The sequence below is a fragment of the Panthera leo genome, chromosome D4 (genome assembly GCF_018350215.1).
Source record: "Panthera leo isolate Ple1 chromosome D4, P.leo_Ple1_pat1.1, whole genome shotgun sequence".
Classification (NCBI taxonomy): domain Eukaryota; kingdom Metazoa; phylum Chordata; class Mammalia; order Carnivora; family Felidae; genus Panthera; species Panthera leo.
This window is the reverse complement of record NC_056691.1, coordinates 12,068,844-12,085,000: the sequence shown is the minus strand read 5'-3', so window position 1 is coordinate 12,085,000 and position 16,157 is coordinate 12,068,844. Positions and strand designations below refer to the sequence as shown.

At 53.3% G+C, this 16,157-nt stretch overlaps 1 protein-coding gene across 4 annotated transcripts in view; it reads left to right on the top strand.

Annotated features, from left to right (window-relative positions):
• Positions 1–6,899, top strand: part of APBA1 (amyloid beta precursor protein binding family A member 1) — a 211,583-nt gene extending 204,684 nt beyond the window's left edge. For all 4 annotated transcript variants that reach the window (XM_042914031.1, XM_042914032.1, XM_042914030.1 and 1 more), the window contains 3 exons: positions 996–1,115; positions 3,951–4,091; positions 4,870–6,899. In XM_042914031.1, the coding sequence (XP_042769965.1) occupies positions 996–1,115; positions 3,951–4,091; positions 4,870–4,941 (333 nt within the window). In that variant the 3' untranslated portion in view covers positions 4,942–6,899. The remainder of the gene's footprint in view (positions 1–995; positions 1,116–3,950; positions 4,092–4,869) is intronic.
• The last annotated feature ends 9,258 nt before the right edge of the window (positions 6,900–16,157 follow it).

Sequence of the window (16,157 nt, the reverse complement as noted above, 5' to 3'; positions counted from 1 at the left end):
GATCTTCCAGAAACCACAGAGAGTGGCTGGCGAGGGCTGCCTGCGTGTGAGCACCGAGCATTACCCAAATTGCAGCCCCTGGGAGGCTCCGATCCGGCAGAAAACAGAGCGATTCAGAACGCCCAGGAGACGGGCAGAGATGCTGGAGGTGGGAAGTTAAATTGAGCACCGTCAAAACTCACACGTTGAAGGGACCAACTGCAATCCATCAAAGGCAGTGGGGAAGTCAGATGTTAGGAGCCCTGGACTCGAGCCGGATAGGAAAGTAAGCTGACGACAGGGCCCCGTGCAAGGCCAGAATAGAAGCTTTGGTGGCACGAATTCATTCTTTTATTGCTCTCCCTGGCGGCTTGGTCGAGCAAGCCTTACTCATGAATGATACACGCTGTCCCGTTGTCTTTAGGGGGGATCATGGTGTAGGCGAAATGCTTGGTTTTGAAAACAGAACAGATGTGCGGTTGGATCCCGCTGCGGGCGAAGCGGGGTGAGTTGCTTAGGATCTCTGAGCCTCGGTGTCTTCTTCTGTAGAATGGACATAGTTAGAGCTGCAGTTTGTCAAGGAGACTGAAGGAGACAGCTCCTGTGGGCGGCAGGAGCCCAAGCTCAGTGACGGGCGGCTCAGCTGGTTTCATCGGCTGCACGGGTTTTGACGGACCGTGAGGGTAGGGTGCCCACACGTGGTGCCAACACAGAGTGGCTGATTCTTAAGCAGCCTCCCCAGGTCTCCCACAAGCCCTGTGCGCTCACAGAGCACACTGGCCACAGGTGTGAGGGGTCAATGAGCTCTTTGGGCCCTGAGTTGGTACAGGCTAGCAGGGGATTGTCCCTGCTTGGGCACGGTCAGCCTGCATGCGGGTCTGCTTCGTGTGTCCCAGAAATAATGGAAGATCCCCTGGGACTCCTTAGGACTCCATTTGCCTTTGGTGCTGTCTGCTTGGATCTCTTCTGCCCGCCTCACCGGTCACCATCTCCACTGTGCTCCATTCACATTTCAGGGTTTGAAGAATCAGCCCCGGGTCAAGCTGAACATCGTGAGGTGTCCTCCAGTGACGACCGTGTTGATCAGGAGACCGGACCTCCGCTACCAGCTGGGTTTCAGCGTCCAGAATGGAATCGTAAGTAGGGCTCCACACTTTCTTCCAAAGATCTGACAAATAAAACCGTGGTACAGTGTTTGTTTTTTAACTTTTATTTTTAATTTATTTTTAATGTTTGTTTTTGAGAGAGAGAGCATGAGCAAGGGAGGGACGGAGAGAGAGAGAGAGAGACACACACACAGAATCTGTCAGACTCAGGCTCCAGGCTCTGAGCTGTCAGCACAGAGCCCAATGTGGGGCTTGAACCCACCAACCATGAAATCATAACCTGAGCTGAAGTGGGACGCTCAACCGACTGAGCCACTCAGGCGCCTCTTGACGATTATTTAAGTACACGGTCCAAAATCTAGTCAAAACTCATTTTATAGATCGAGAAAATTTTTCATTCATTCATCTGCATATATATTTATTGAACATTTAACTGACTGAGCCAGCCAGAGGCCCCAAATTTTTATTTTTTAAAGCCAGGCAGTTCCCTGAGAGAACCCAGCAAGGAGAGGGAGGAGTGGGTGAGGGCAGGCCCTGTGTGCCCCTGTGGGCAGAGAATCCTGTGCCCTTGCACATGAGAAGAGAAGGGTGGTTCCCAGGGCCCTGGCCCTGAATCTCTCTGTGATGGTGCAAGGGTCAGCCTCCCAGCTGCCAACTTGAGATAGGCTGGGATGTGTCACCAAGTGCGTCCTTCCCCTCCGGCCAGGGGATGCCATTGTGTCACCACCTGGGTACACCTGTTAGCCCCTATAGAGCTGCCCAGCCCCCCACCAGGGGTGGGCAGCACTGGGCGGGCTCCCCAGTGATTCCAGGGCACAGTGCAGGTGGAGAGCCCCGGCCCCCACGGCTGTGATGCGTGCATGTTTTCTGCCTTGTTTTAACCTGAATAGCACTTTAGGGATGAAGAGTATTTTCATCACATGGATATCTGTCCGGAAACAATACTTTTCTTTTTTAATTTAATGTTTATTTATTTTTGAGAGAGAGAGAGAGAGACAGTGCGAGTGGGGGAGGGGCAGAGAGAGAGGGAGACACAGAATCGGAAGCAGGCTCCAGGCTCTGAGCTGTCAGCACAGAGCCCGATGCGGGGCTCGAACCCACAAACTGTGAGATCATAACCTGAGCTGAAGTTGGACGCTTGACTGACTAAGCGGGTCAGTCTATCGGATGCCCCTCAATCTAAACCATCTTTAAGCATACAGTTCAGTGGCATTAAAGTACATTCACAGAGTGGTATAACCGTCACGACTGTCTCTTTCTAGAACTTTTTCTTCATTCCACACAGAAACTCCATACTCAGCATTACTCCCTTTTTGTGCTGGTTTGCCTTATTCTGCAATCACAATAATTGTGGGCTCTGATGACCATCCTGTTCTCTGTCTGCGACCTTGATTTTTTAGATTTTGGATGTCTCTCCTTCTCTTTCCCTTCATCTTTCCAGATTGAAGAACGCTATTCTTTTCCCCCTTAAAAATCTCAATTAAGAGTGGTAGGTTTTTAAAATTTTATTCCAAGTCTGTTTCAAGGTTTAGAAATACCCTTGAAGTACCTTTGAAGTTCCCCTTCATCTGTTCCTTGGACCTCAGCGGCCTCACTTTCCTCTTAGGAAGGGAGCCGGGGTTGCTTACTCCTTACGCTTTTGGGCAGACACCTGTTTTCATCTGCCGATATTTCCTTGTTTGCTTTGTTCATATGCAAATAATTTTAAAAGTTCAGCTATGAACAAAGAGTTGTTGTATAGCACCAGTGGGTCCCTCGGTTTTCTCTCAAGTGTGGGAAGCACCTAAGCAGCATTCTGACCCCAGAGTACTGGGTGGGGGGCTCTGTGGGGTCCACACACTCGGTCACAGAGCATTGTCGCACGATGCCACGGTCTTGTCTACGTGGGCTTAAAAGGCGCACGATCTGGGGCGCCTGGGTGGCTCAGTTGGTTAAGCGTCCGACTTCAACTCAGGTCACGATCTCGCGGTCCGTGGGTTCGGGCTCTGTGCTGATGGCTCAGAGCCTGGAGCCCGTTACAGATTCTGTGTCTCCCTCTCTCTCTGCCCCTCCCCCGTTCATGCTCTGTCTCTGTCTCAAAAATAAACGTTAAAAAAAAAATTAAAAAAAGCGCACGATCTGGTGTGAAATGTCAACTTTGGAAACTAAAAACACACTCTTTTGGAGAAAGTCTGATGTTCTGTTTGAAGTGGGGGCGGCCTTCCCCTGCAGGGCTGAGCCCCCAGCCCTCCAACTCCAAGCCCTGGGGAGCTCATTTCCACCGGCCCGCAGCTTCTGCACACCATGATGTGCGGCCACACAGAGGCAAAACCCAGCCCCGAAGTCCTTTCCGGGGGGAAGTGAGTTTGAACACGGGCTGCTAAGTCGAGAAGGTCGAAAGGAGCAAGTCCCGGCCAGCTGGCCACACTTTGGAAACCCAAAGCGGGGTTTGGCTCATGTAACCGTGACCCTGAAAAGCAGGCTGCAGATGATCCAGTTGGATGTCTGAGTCCTAGCGGTGAATGTGGGAAATAGTATTCGCCTGTGTTACACAGGCTGAGAGTTTGAAACCGTTGGTGACTCGGTGACAGGTCCAAAAAGCTCTTTTCCCCAGGACCCAGCTGGGATGACAGGCAGTCGGAACTCAGTGTGCCATGACCTCCTGCGATGTACTACATCCCCCGGGCGGGGTGCAGCGGCCGGGTGGCCCTGTGCGCCCACGGAGCCCTGTCGCTTGCAAAAGGAAACCGAGAGATTGGAATGCCCCAAAAAGTAACCGTGGAGAACGGAGGGCAGGGGTCCAGGAAAGCCAGTCCTGTCTCCGCCCACCTCTCCGACATGCGGTCCTGCCGTGAGGGTTAACGGTGTGGCCTTTGGCTCTGACAGATCTGCAGCCTCATGCGAGGGGGCATAGCCGAGAGAGGCGGCGTCCGCGTGGGACATCGGATCATCGAGATCAACGGGCAGAGCGTGGTGGCCACGCCTCACGAGAAGATCGTCCACATCCTCTCCAATGCGGTGGGGGAGGTAGGAGCAGGGGCTGGGGTGGGGGTGTGCCTGGGGGACCCCGGCCTCGCACCTGCGCGGCCCCACACAGGCCTTCGAGGCAGAGTCCTTTGTGGTTCAAAACCCTGCTCGACAAGCAGAACCGTCAGACTCAGGCCAGAGGTCACCCACTGCCTAGCAGCGTCCGAGAGCGGCTCCTAGAAACAGGATTCACTCTCTCCTGCATTATTTGCTCACCTTTTCTTCTCAACTCTCAGACTCATTATTGTGGCTTCCCCCTGGGGCCGCCCGAGTTCTGTCCATTCTTCCGGTTAATGTCATCACACCTGCTGGGCCATGGAAGTCTCAGATTGACCGTCTGATAGATGGACCAGGCCTCCAGGGGCAGCTCCGGGCTCCAGCCTCCTCCAGGTGGCGATGGCTGTTCCAGGGCCCACCTCCTGAGCCACCTGACCCCCTGGGGGAGGAGTCCCAACCCACGGCCCCTACCTACTGCCACTCTCCCTTGCTTTTAAGGGATTTTCTCCTTTTGCCTTGGCTGCGAAACAAAGCTTCCCCAGTTTTCACTGCGCACTCTGTGCCACCCCACACGTTTTAGAAAGCCCGTGGATCCCTCTCTTCCTGGAGGCCTCAGTCAGGTCCCTGTGGCTGGTGGGGGGCGATCTTCGGAGCTCCCCCCCCACCCCGCCGTGGTTAGAGGTGCTGCCCCCCCTCGGGGCAACGGGGGGCCATGGCCACACAGCCACACCCCACCCCACCCCGCAGCCTCAGGCCTGCTGATGCACGTTTCTGCCCTCAGATTCACATGAAGACGATGCCGGCTGCCATGTACCGACTGCTGACGGCCCAGGAGCAACCCGTTTACATCTGAGGCCGTGTCCCCCCGCCTGGCGGCTTGCATGGAGGACTGTCCTCACTCGTGGTGTGTTTCTCGTGCTGCATCTGTGTGCCCACTGAGACATTTCCCTCTCACGCCCAGCACCGGTTCTACACAGGAAGAGAAGAATCTGCAGACCTCTTTACTCTCTCTCCAGTTTGCATTTTTTTTTTTAACGCCCAGAAAGTTTTGTACACACGCCCTTGAGGGTAGAGAGCAGCCAGTACCCACCGGGTGTCTGCCCAGACCATCCTGAAGGGCCCCCGGGGGCTCCCAGGAGGACCGTCACGGCTCCAGGGGAGTCCTCCCTTCCCCCAAGAGGTGCTCCTGGGGGGGCAGTGAGGGCGCTGAGTCAGCAGGGCCTACAGTCCAGCGGCTGGTCTTGGCTCTGATTGGCTCAGTGTATGGGAACACGGTGTATCAGCAGAGACCAGCTGTGTCTTTCAGGGTTTGCCCTGCCCACCACACTGGACTTGGGGCTCCACACCCCTCCGCCCAGAATTTCTGAGCCAATCTTATGCCTCTTCCATAACTACTTTTAGTTTCGACATAATTGCGTTCTTAAAGGTGAGCCTTCTCCCCCAAGGGTAGGAGGGAGACGGCCTGGGACCAGGGTGCCATCTTGGTGCAGAGAGCTCGGCAGGTCCTGGGGCAGCCCAGCCGCCTCAGGCTGTGCTAAGGTCACCAACCAGCCGAGAGACATGGGCAGGTACTTTCTTCCTCCCTCTCTGCCACACAGGTACGTATACAGCCTCTCTTGTGTAGGTATCGCCCTCGCCTCCTTCCCTCACCAGTGAGGCACACAGAGCCCTTGGAAAGCCGACCTCGCCTCTCCACGAGGTCCCTTCCCCTGGCAGGTGAGGCCTGCAGGGGCTACTCAGCCTTGTCCGGGGCGAGACCCCCCCACCCGCCCCGAGGCCTGGCCCCACCAGCGCCGCCTTGGCTCAGGGTCCTAGTGGACTCCCTTCGTGCCCCCACTCCACACTCACCCTGGGGGTCTCGGAAGGACGGACTGCTCCCGTGGAGGAAGAGAACGCAGATGCAGTCGTGTTAGGCTTCCTGGCCCGAGGTAAGACCAGCTTTCCTCTCTGCTCAGGGCCACGTATCAGGATGGGATTCGAGAGGCCAGAATAGTAATAAACCACAAAACTAAGGGGACAAGGATGACCTCACACGATGCCTGAGCATCCCCACGTGTGTTCTAGAAACATCAGCTTGCTGCCTGGTGGGTCTGAGAGCGCTTGGACTTGGGTGAGATGCTGCTTGTTCTCACCAGGTGCCTCGTGTTGTGGATTCTGTCTCAGTTCATGCAGATGTTGTAGTGATATTATCCTGAGCCAGTTTTCAATTACTCTTGGTCCAAAGAGCATTTTGTTTTCATGTAGGTGGGTGTGGGTTGGTTTGCTTTTTTTTTTTTGTTCCATTTCATTCATGACCTCAGCAGAGACAGGGGAAGAGAAACTAATATATTTTGTAATATTAAGAGTCCCTGCTCTCTGCACATGGGATATTTATGTTGTATCTGTGCAAACAGGAATTCGGTGAGCATATGTGGACTGGCTCATGTATTTATTTGTTGGAGGGATTTCGGGGAGGGAGACACATGAACATAAAAAAAATCGGAACAAGAGACTAGCCCCAGACGACTGTGCAGTGTGTTCCCCTGGGATTTCTGTACCTCAGGGTTTCTGTGAGTCAGGAAAGCCGAATGTTCCAAAGGCATCAGTGGTCGGCCCTCAGTTTGTAGTATAAACCTTAATAAAGTAGGGGCTGCCCCCTCTGCAGGGGAGCCAGGCTGGACAGTCCAGGACCCCTGGACTTCAGAGGAGGCTCAGCCCCACACAGCCCAAATCAGCCAGAACCATGGCCCCAAGTTCTCAGTTTACCAAACTGTAGTGTGTCTGACAATATAGTCAAGGACTCAAGAGCCTTGTGTCGCTCTTCCCTCTGCCAAAAAGAGAGAGTAGAACAGGAACAAAGCATTAGTGGTGGGGTGTGAGGCCTCAGGAGCCTTGGAAGGTCATGGGAGGGGTTCATGCCTGTCTGGTCCCAGGGTGACCACTCGGGCCCCTTGCCCCAGCACCGGGACAGAGGCCGATTCGCGATGGGCCAGCAGTCCCTACGCAGCCTGCCAATATCACAATTAGGCATCTTCACCCAAAGGAGAGGGGACAGAGAACACAGATTCTGCCGCTATGGCACAAAAGTCTTAGAACGTTTGACGAGTGCCGCAAAAGCCCATTTGGTAAGAGCTGCTGGAAGACCAGCATCTTCTAGCAGAAGAGTGAGGTTACTTGTCCACCACCTACCTTCTGTTACTGAAAGTGGCTCTGCATACCCAGACACTCTCGTTCCCGGAGCTCGGTACAGGTTCACCTGGAGTGTATTCTTGGCCCTGCTCGCGTCGGATGGAGGGAGTTAAGCGTTAGTAACTCGGTGTTTGAAAATCCATAGGACGTGGTGGTCTCTTCTGGCATCCCAGTATATATAGTTATATATGTAAATATCTGAATACCCCCACCCCCACCCCGTCACGGGGAACACTATGTACAGAGCAGCCTTCCCCAACAGGGCCCAGGCAAAAAGCCACTCTTGCTGCTTGGCTGGGACATGCTGGTGACTCAGCTTCGGGGACAGGTTCTCAGCTTCGTCTACCCGTCCTGGTCCAGCCAGGATGCACCAGAACGCATCCGGTCTCTGCCTTCTCACACGGGAGCATTTCAGGGAGCCACCGTCAGCCTTGGGTTCACAAGAGGAGGAGACCCCCAGAGACCAAGGCCTGGAGTGCACGCCCTCCCCAGAGCAGGCTCCTCGGGGCCTGGAGCCCACCATGGAACAGCGGCCTCAGAGAGTCCCAGACTAAACGACTACCTCCCCCATCACTTCTGCCGCCCCTGAGGCCCCCCCATTCGCACCCAACGTCCCCATCTGCACGCTGAGGAAACCCATCCACACGCCCTTCTTGGGTCCCTCGACCCAGTGGTGTGGCTGTTACCAATGTTTACAACCAAGGGCCACCTCCTTTTAGACCTGTTTACTCTCTCTCTTCCAAGGCCGCTTGCTGGTCTGAGCTTCGTGTCTGTCTGCGCCTTCCCTGGCTTGGGCCCTCTGGGACACACAACCCGATTCTTTGCCCCCCTCCATCACAGCAGGGCGTGAGGACCACGTGGGAAGGAAATTTCTTGTACATATTCAGCACAGCCCCTAGAGTCTGAACTTGTACTATTGTTCTGTAAAGAGGGTGAAATAGAGCTTATTGTAAAGCTTGGGACAAGTAGAGTATTGTATTTGTAACAATATCGTTCTTTGTATACACAAAACTCAATGATCTCTATATATAAATATAAATTATATAAATAAAATATATATACACGTGAGCCCGGAATGATGGCACCACACACCCACTGAATGTACTTGCTCTGACAGTCTGGTCACCGGCCCGGCCCGCCCTCCCCTCCTCTGTACCGTTTTGGGGGTTGTGATGTATTTAATGTGTTCTCTTCCTTGATTTCACTGAACGCTAATGTCTGTAAGAGTCGCTGCAACAATAAACAAGAACTTCGCCTCTTGGCCCAGTGTCGTGTTGTTTCAGGGGAGGGGCAGGATGCCAGGTGGGGGAAAGATGGCATCTTGTTCCCTGCAGGCCCTCTCCTGGCCTGCCCGTCAGGCCAGCACCAGGTGGGCGCCACAGTGGGTGGGCCTGCTCTGGCCCCCGTCACCAAGCCCCCTGCAAGGGTGCTGTCCCCGGGGGGATGACTGTCCCCGGGAGTGGGGTCTGGCACCCGACACTTTCCCCCTCGGCATGATCTCCGCCACAAGTTGCAGAACTAGAGAAAAAAATTCCACTCACCTATCCCGCCACACACAGATCCCTCCTTCTCGTCTTTGCTCTAGAACTTCCCCTTACACTGTGATCCTCCAGGCTGGCTTCCTCATCTGCCGCAGGGCGTCTATCTATCTCATGGGGACCGTGTGAGCGTCAGCTAATGCATTCAGAGCATTTGGAATCCCACGGCTCGCAGAAGGGCTCAGAAAGGGCAGGCCGCTCTCATGAAAGCATAGTCTTTCATGGGCGCCGCAGACATGGGTCCGCATCAGCTGCCTGGGACTTTGCACACCCTGGGAGCAGCGGCCACAGCTCAAGAAGGTCCCGGAGAACATAGGCGCTGGCGGTGTCTCTGCTCCATTCACATGGCCCCAGGACACCAGAAGCCCCAGCTTGGCTGGCAGGGCAGCATGAACTGATGTATTCGTTTTCATCCCACAAAGGCATGTTTAAATTCCTGGTTAAAAAAGAAAAAGACACCTCTGGAACGTCAGGGTGTAACTTCTTAAAAATAGGACTGTCCTACAAATACAGGATGAACAGGTCAAAGATTTATCAACTCGTTGATGAGGACACGAGTGAAATGATAAAGCTGGTCCAAAGAGCATTGAGAGGTCCCGAGCATTTTTAGACATTTAAAAAGCGATGTTAGATTAAAAATGCTAGGTTAGCTGGCCTGTGTCTTTTGTATGCCATCATTTGTATGTCTTGTTGGGGGCAAAGGGAGGGTGCCTGGATGGGGTTCGGTGCTGTGCAGAAAGAGAAAGCATGGAAAAGAGCACATGCATACCATCATTCTTCACAAGAGTGGGGCAACCCACGCATCTACCAACAGACAAATGAATAATCAATATATAAATATAATGGAATATCATACAGCCTTAAAAAAGCAAATTCTGACACATGCTACAACATGGATGACGCTTGAAGACCTTATGCTGAGTGACATAAGCCAGACCCAAAATGACAAATACTCTATGGCTTTTACGAGACAGCCGGAGCAGATTCATGGAGACAAAAAGGACAGCCATTGCCAGGGGGTGGGGGAGGGCAGAATAGGGGGTTATTGTTCAGTGGACGTAGGGTTTCAGTTTGGGAAGATGGAAAAAAGTCTGGAGATGGATGGCGGATATTGTTGCACCACCACGAGAAGGGACTTCATACTGCAAAACTGGAAAAATGGTTAAATAGGTGACATTTCGTCGTGTAGATTGTGTTGTGTAGTTTTTCTAAAGAAGAGTAAAGCATGGAATGGGTTCGGAGGTACTTTTTTTATGGGAGGGCTAGGAAAGGCCTCGCTGAGAGGGAATGTGGGAGGTTCCTGGGGATGTCTAGGCGGTCAGTGTTCCAGGCTGAAGGGACAGCACAAAGGCCCTGAGGCCAGATCTTGCAGGGAGTGTTGGAGGCAGCGCTAGCGGGCCTGTGTGGCTAGAGCTGAGCAAGGGAGGCAGCAAAAAGCTGGAGATGAACTCGGCAGGGTAGGGGTGATGGTAATAGATGTAGACAGTTGGAAAAAAACTCTGGTGCTGCATGCAAACACATGCACACACGCACCCCTAATTGTTTCCACACAAACCCACACACACAGCTCTCACTCATCACCTCCTCTGAGCTCACATCCCCGAAACCACCCCTTTTTGAGAGAACCAATTTGGCAGGAGCTGGGATTTGGCGCCCTCTGGTGGAATAATATAAGAAATGCCCAATCCAGACAACCACCTGCTATGCCAGATGGTGGTGAGTGAATGAGGACTCTTAGCCACCCGTCCCAGGCCCGTCTCTTCCAAACAAGGAGTAGGACTTGCCCGAAGCCACACGGTGAGGAGTCAGCTGGAACCACGCTCCCTGACAGCTGCTGCTGGAGGGAGGGGGTCCTCACCTTCCTACCGGCCAGGCCTGGAGCAGCCTGGAGACCCTCTGGGGAGCACAGTGCTGTCACTTCAGCCTTGGGGCCACCCCTGGAGTCTCTGTTGGTAATTTCACCAGCTGCCTAACTAACTACACTGCAGCTCTCTTTCCCCTCCACTGAATAGTTTCCGAAGGGCAAGGGCCAAAAATCTTTCTCAGCTTTCTAGTCATGGTGGCTTAGAATCAGAAGAGTCACCGACAGGGATTCAAATTATAGCTCTGTATGACACTAATTCTATTCTCCCTGTGCAATCCTGGGCACGTTAATGAACCAACCTGAGCTGTCAAACAGGCACAGCTTGTCCCCTTGAGGCATGTCTCAGGTACAACAGAGGCAGTCACCATGTGTGAAGTACAGGGCTAGTCCTGGAGGGCAGGTGTCAGGGAATTCTTCTCAGAGGAGGTGATGTCTCTGCAGGGTTTTGAAGGTGCTGTAGGAGTTTTCCAGGTGCCATGGCTGGAGCAAACACTCCATGCAGAGGCATAGGAACCTGGAAGAACGACGAGAAGGTCCAAAAGCACTTGGTACTCCAGAAGCATAGTGCGGTGGTGGCTTTTCACCACATCAACTTGGCTAAGCTGGGTGCTTTCGTGGCTCCCACAGTGTCATTGGGTGGCCGGTGCCCACTGTTGGCTCGGACAGAAACCATCCAGTGGCGCCTCTGTTTCATCGATGGGTTCCGAGCCCCGGACTAGGTATGTGTGCAGCCAGCTCCAACAGGACACCACGTCACAGAGGTGGGAGGTGATAGACTCAGGGCCACTCTGTGCCCGTGGTTTCCAGCCTCTCCTTGCCCCCATTCACATCTGCTTTTCTCTACAACAGCCAGCCCTGCCCACCCAGAGGCACAGCCTTCCCTGGACTTCTTCACCAGCTCCCACAACCGCATGTGGCCTGATTCCCCACAGTAAATGCCTCCTGCATACCGCTCAGAGTGACCAAACCCAAACAGGCGGAAAAGAGTGAAACAGAGACGGAAAAAGAGTGAAGAAGCTCAGTCTGAGGCTGATCACAGAACACTCTGGAAGGCCTGCTCAACACCGTCAACTTTGTTCCCCTGCAAGTCCTTCTGGCTGAGAATGCACAGCTCCTGGGTGCTGCGCCCACCCCTGAATTGTGGAAGATGGAAGTCATTCCTCTTTGTCATGGGATCTGGAGATGTGAGGACGTTTCCAGCTCCCTGAAGCTCTCATGAAGAACTCTGGTGCGGGAAAAACTACCCCAGCCCCTGGGGTCTGTGGAGGATGCAGCTGTGAGCTGCCTCCTGTCCATCCCTCTCCTCACAGCCATTGGCCAGAGCATCCCCATTGTGCTCTGAGGAAACTGAGGCTCAGAGACTCAGGAGACTACTTGGCCCAAAGACACACACCTCCAAAACAGTAATGGGTGTCCCCGGTCTGGGACTCCAGTCCCAGCCATGTCCTAAGAGGAAACTAGGAGGATAGTAGGGTGCCCTTGTGTGCGAGGGTGGGGCAGCAGAGTGACATTCTCCCTCATGTCCCCAAATTCACGCCTGGTCTCCAGCCTGCCAGTCAGGACGGCTTCCTGACGGGCTTCCTCGCCAGGCGGGAATGTGGAGGATGAGGAAGGATAGGTCGTTCATGGCTTTCAAGGGCCCTAACAACCACCTGACCCCACAGGGCCTCAGAGGACACCCGGCAACTGGCTCTCCTCCGGACATCCTGGGGGGCAGAGCTGCCCTCGGTGTAGGGTCCCTGTGGCCACACCTGCTGCAGCCAGCTTGGCATCCCCCGCGAGAACCCACTGACCCATTTTCAGAATTTTGCGGTTAAATAGAATCATTACTAAAATTAATGAGCTTTGGTAAAAACAAAGGTAATCAGTCATCAAAACTCAGTCATTACCTACTGTGTTTCACCGTTAATCCACACTCTTCCATTTTTCCCCGCCGTCTGAACGATGGCAACACCAGCTACCGGGAAGAAGCACCTGTCTTCATGACTCAGCTCAGCAACGTCACACTGAGGGCTCACAAGCGGCCGTGGCGGGGGGGGGGGGGGGGGGGGGGGGGGGGGGGGGTATGTGCTCCCAGATATGAGCAAACTTGATCTATTGTTTTCTTGATCATCTAGGATTAAGAAAGTGGTGGAGAGACGTGAAGAATACAAACTAAAAGTTTTGTGCCTGCAGCCACGACGTGGTGACTAGCACAGAAACTTGAGGGAAGGAGTCTTTCCACACCCGACCCACCATGAGCCAATTCGGCAAAGAATTCACTTGTGGCATGACGGGCAGGGATGTTCTGACACAAACCTCCTTCGTTTAGGATCTGTCTTACTCGTTAACATAAACGAAACCAGCAGCGTGGGGCGCCCGGGGGGCTCAGTGTGCTGAGCGTTGAACGTCAACTCCTGATTTCCACGCAGGTCATGATCCCAGGGTCATGGGACCGAGCCCCACGTCAGGCTCCACACTGAGCGTGGAGTCTGCTTAAGGTTCTCTCTCTCAGGCGCCTTGGGGGCTCAGTTGGTTGAGCGTCCAACTTCAGCTCAGGTCATAATCTCACAGTTTGTGAGTTCGAGCCCCACGTTGCACTCCCTGTTGTCAGTGCAGAGCCTGCTTGAGATCCTCTGTCTCCCTCAATCTCTGCCCTTCCCCCGCTCACCCTCTCTCTCAAAAGCCAAAGCATTAAAAAAAAAACTCTCTCTCTCTCCCTCTGCCCCTTCCCTGCTTGTGTGCACACATAAGCACTCTCTAAAAGCAAAAATATTAAATTAAAAATTTTACAAACCTCAGCTAACATTCATATCAGAGCGGCACTCATTTTTCGGTGACGTCAGTGACATCTCTACTGATTGGAATAAGGGATAAAGTTATTGTACTTTGTGTGCTCTATATACATCCTTTATGCGAGTTACTCTATAGTATGTGTGGCCCGGGAAGCACTCTGCCCCCAGAGAGCCGGCCGTTAACCCCTTCCCAGCACACCTGCTCCAGGCCAGCTCTTCAGTCGACTTGGGCCATCCCCAAGCTTACTTTGTGGAGAGCTGGTCTGCAGATCTTTATTTAAAAAATAAATAATGTTCTTATGGGCCATTTGGGAGCAAACAGTTAAAGTGTCAATGAGTCTTGTTAGGTATCTGTCACAGCAGGGGACAGGCTCTGGCTCGGTGAGGAGAGGGACACATTCTGGGGAACATCTGAGGGTCCCTTCGGTGCGCTGGCCTCGGGGGCTCAGAGCAGGCTCCCGCCCGGCTTCCGACTCTGAAGGCTGCAAGTGCATCACAGACGCGGTTCAATGTCAACAGTGCAAACTGATCTCTTTATCCATCACCCTGCCTGCACATCCTCACTGGAAACCCTCTAACACTCCATCGCTCCTAGTAACTTACCAACAAAACACTTAGCACTCACCGGGATTTCATGAATTCCAGCCGGTCCCACTAGCACCCATTAGCAGGTAAGCAGATGTTACCTTCGTTTCACTGATAAAGAAACTGGCCTCAGATGCGGTAGGTAATTTGCCCGAAGGACCAGAAGCAGTGATTTCCCCTCAATCCTGTCTTGCCAGTGGCTGGCTGTGCAGTGCCTTCCCCTGTTTTCTGCGGGGCCATGTGGTCACCGGTGTGGCCCGCGGGTACCCAGGCACCTGAAATACCAAGCAGGATGCTGCTCGTGTAAGATGTCACCTACAGGGAGCCTGGGGGTGGATGGGCAGCTACCTGGGACAAGGGGGCCAGGAACAGGATGCCAGGGGCCACGGAGAATAGTCAGCCCACCGTTTGGCAGGAAAGGTTGGCGAGCGTTAGGTTTGGGGGCCCGTGCCGTCCAGACAGGACCAAGTCTGTTTCCGATTGCCTTTTATTTCACCTATTTCACTTTTCACTCAAGAAGAGTTCCAGGGGAAGGGGCTCACACAAGTAAACACCAGCTTACCTTCTACCCTGCCTGCTCCCTCAGTGCACTCCTCCAGCTGGGAGCACGGCTTGGGGCCAGTCACCTCACCATGCTGGAGTGGGACACAGAGGGTAGGGGCTAGTCCCGTGCCCTGGGGGTGCACAGCAGGGACCTGCCAGCTGCCGTGCGGCCCGGAGACTGGGCCAATGCATGGGATCTGGTTCCCTTTCACCCTGGATCCTCAACAGCACCGAGGCATCTAGTAAGTTACCTAAGCTCAGTGTGCTTTGGTGGCCTCACCTGAGAAATGGAGACAATGACCATACTTCCCTCAGAGGCTGGCTCTCGAGAGTAAGAGAGAAAGCAGATGAGATACACAGAGCAGCTAGCTAGCTCCTGGCTGTGGAAACACTCCACGGTGTTAGCCATTCTTCTCCTAGGAAAGTCTCAGGGGCCGACATCCTCGTCTGGCGTCCCTGTAGGAAAACACAGAACAGCCCTGCCTGAAGGTGGGCCAGGGGTCTCTGTGCAGCGCCTGGCTGTCCTGGCCTTCTTCAGCCCAGGCCAGCTTGCTGGGTCCATCCGTGATATTCTACAGCCACCTGGTGGGCCATATGGGAACAGAGCAACTCATTCAATAAACTCTGGACTCTGCTCCTAGAGCAAAATGCATGCGTAGATTCACTCCCCATAGATTGTCCAGGGCCTGCGTTTTCCAAATTTCTCTTTAGTAAAAAAGAGAACAGTCATTTGGTGTTCCCTTGGTTTATCTATAGTGGGTGAGATTGGGGACAGGGGGGCGGGGATAAACCCTTCCCATTTTACTGCTTGGCTCAAGTTGTTTTCATTAAAAAACCCGTTAGGTGCAAAGAAGACATCAGGCTAGGGCCTGGAGATGAGAGAGGGATTCCACCGACTCCAGAACCTTCCATCCCATGCAGTAGCTCTCACTGGCCAGGGTTCCAGGGGTCCCAGCCAATCTGGCCAGGAGGTAGTATGTTTCCTGGGCTGGCACTCCACAGCTTGGGACACCAGTGAGCCCCAAGTGCAGCTTACCCTGGTGAGGTGGGGACATCAGCCTGGAAGCCACAAACAGAGTGATGTTGTTCCTGAAAACAAACCAACAAATCACATGGAAATGGAATCCTTAAAAATGGACTCTAACTTTAAATGAACCAAGAGAATTTACAATTGAAAAGAGTCAAGCCACCAAATGCCTTTTACTAAATGATGGCAGATCTGATGTTCCCTGGAGGTAAATGGAACACTTGAGTTCTTTATTTAGATTCAACAAGCATTTACTCAGTATTAATACCGTGCCAGGAGGTGTGAACAAAACAAAACCCCTGCCCTCCTGCAATTTATATGCTAATGGAAGAGACAAAAACCAAACAAGTAAGTAAAATATATAGTTATGATGTGTGCTGGGGATAAATATTAAGCAACAAAAGGATGGGAGTGCCAGAGGATTGCAGTTTTGGAGAGGGTGCACAGGAAAAGGCCTCGGTGAGAAGGGAATAGGTGAGGGGAGCAAAACACAGAGATTTCACAAAGCATTGCAGGCAAGGAGATGGTAAGTACAAAGGTCCTGGGGCGTGTTCAGCACAGTGAGGCAGT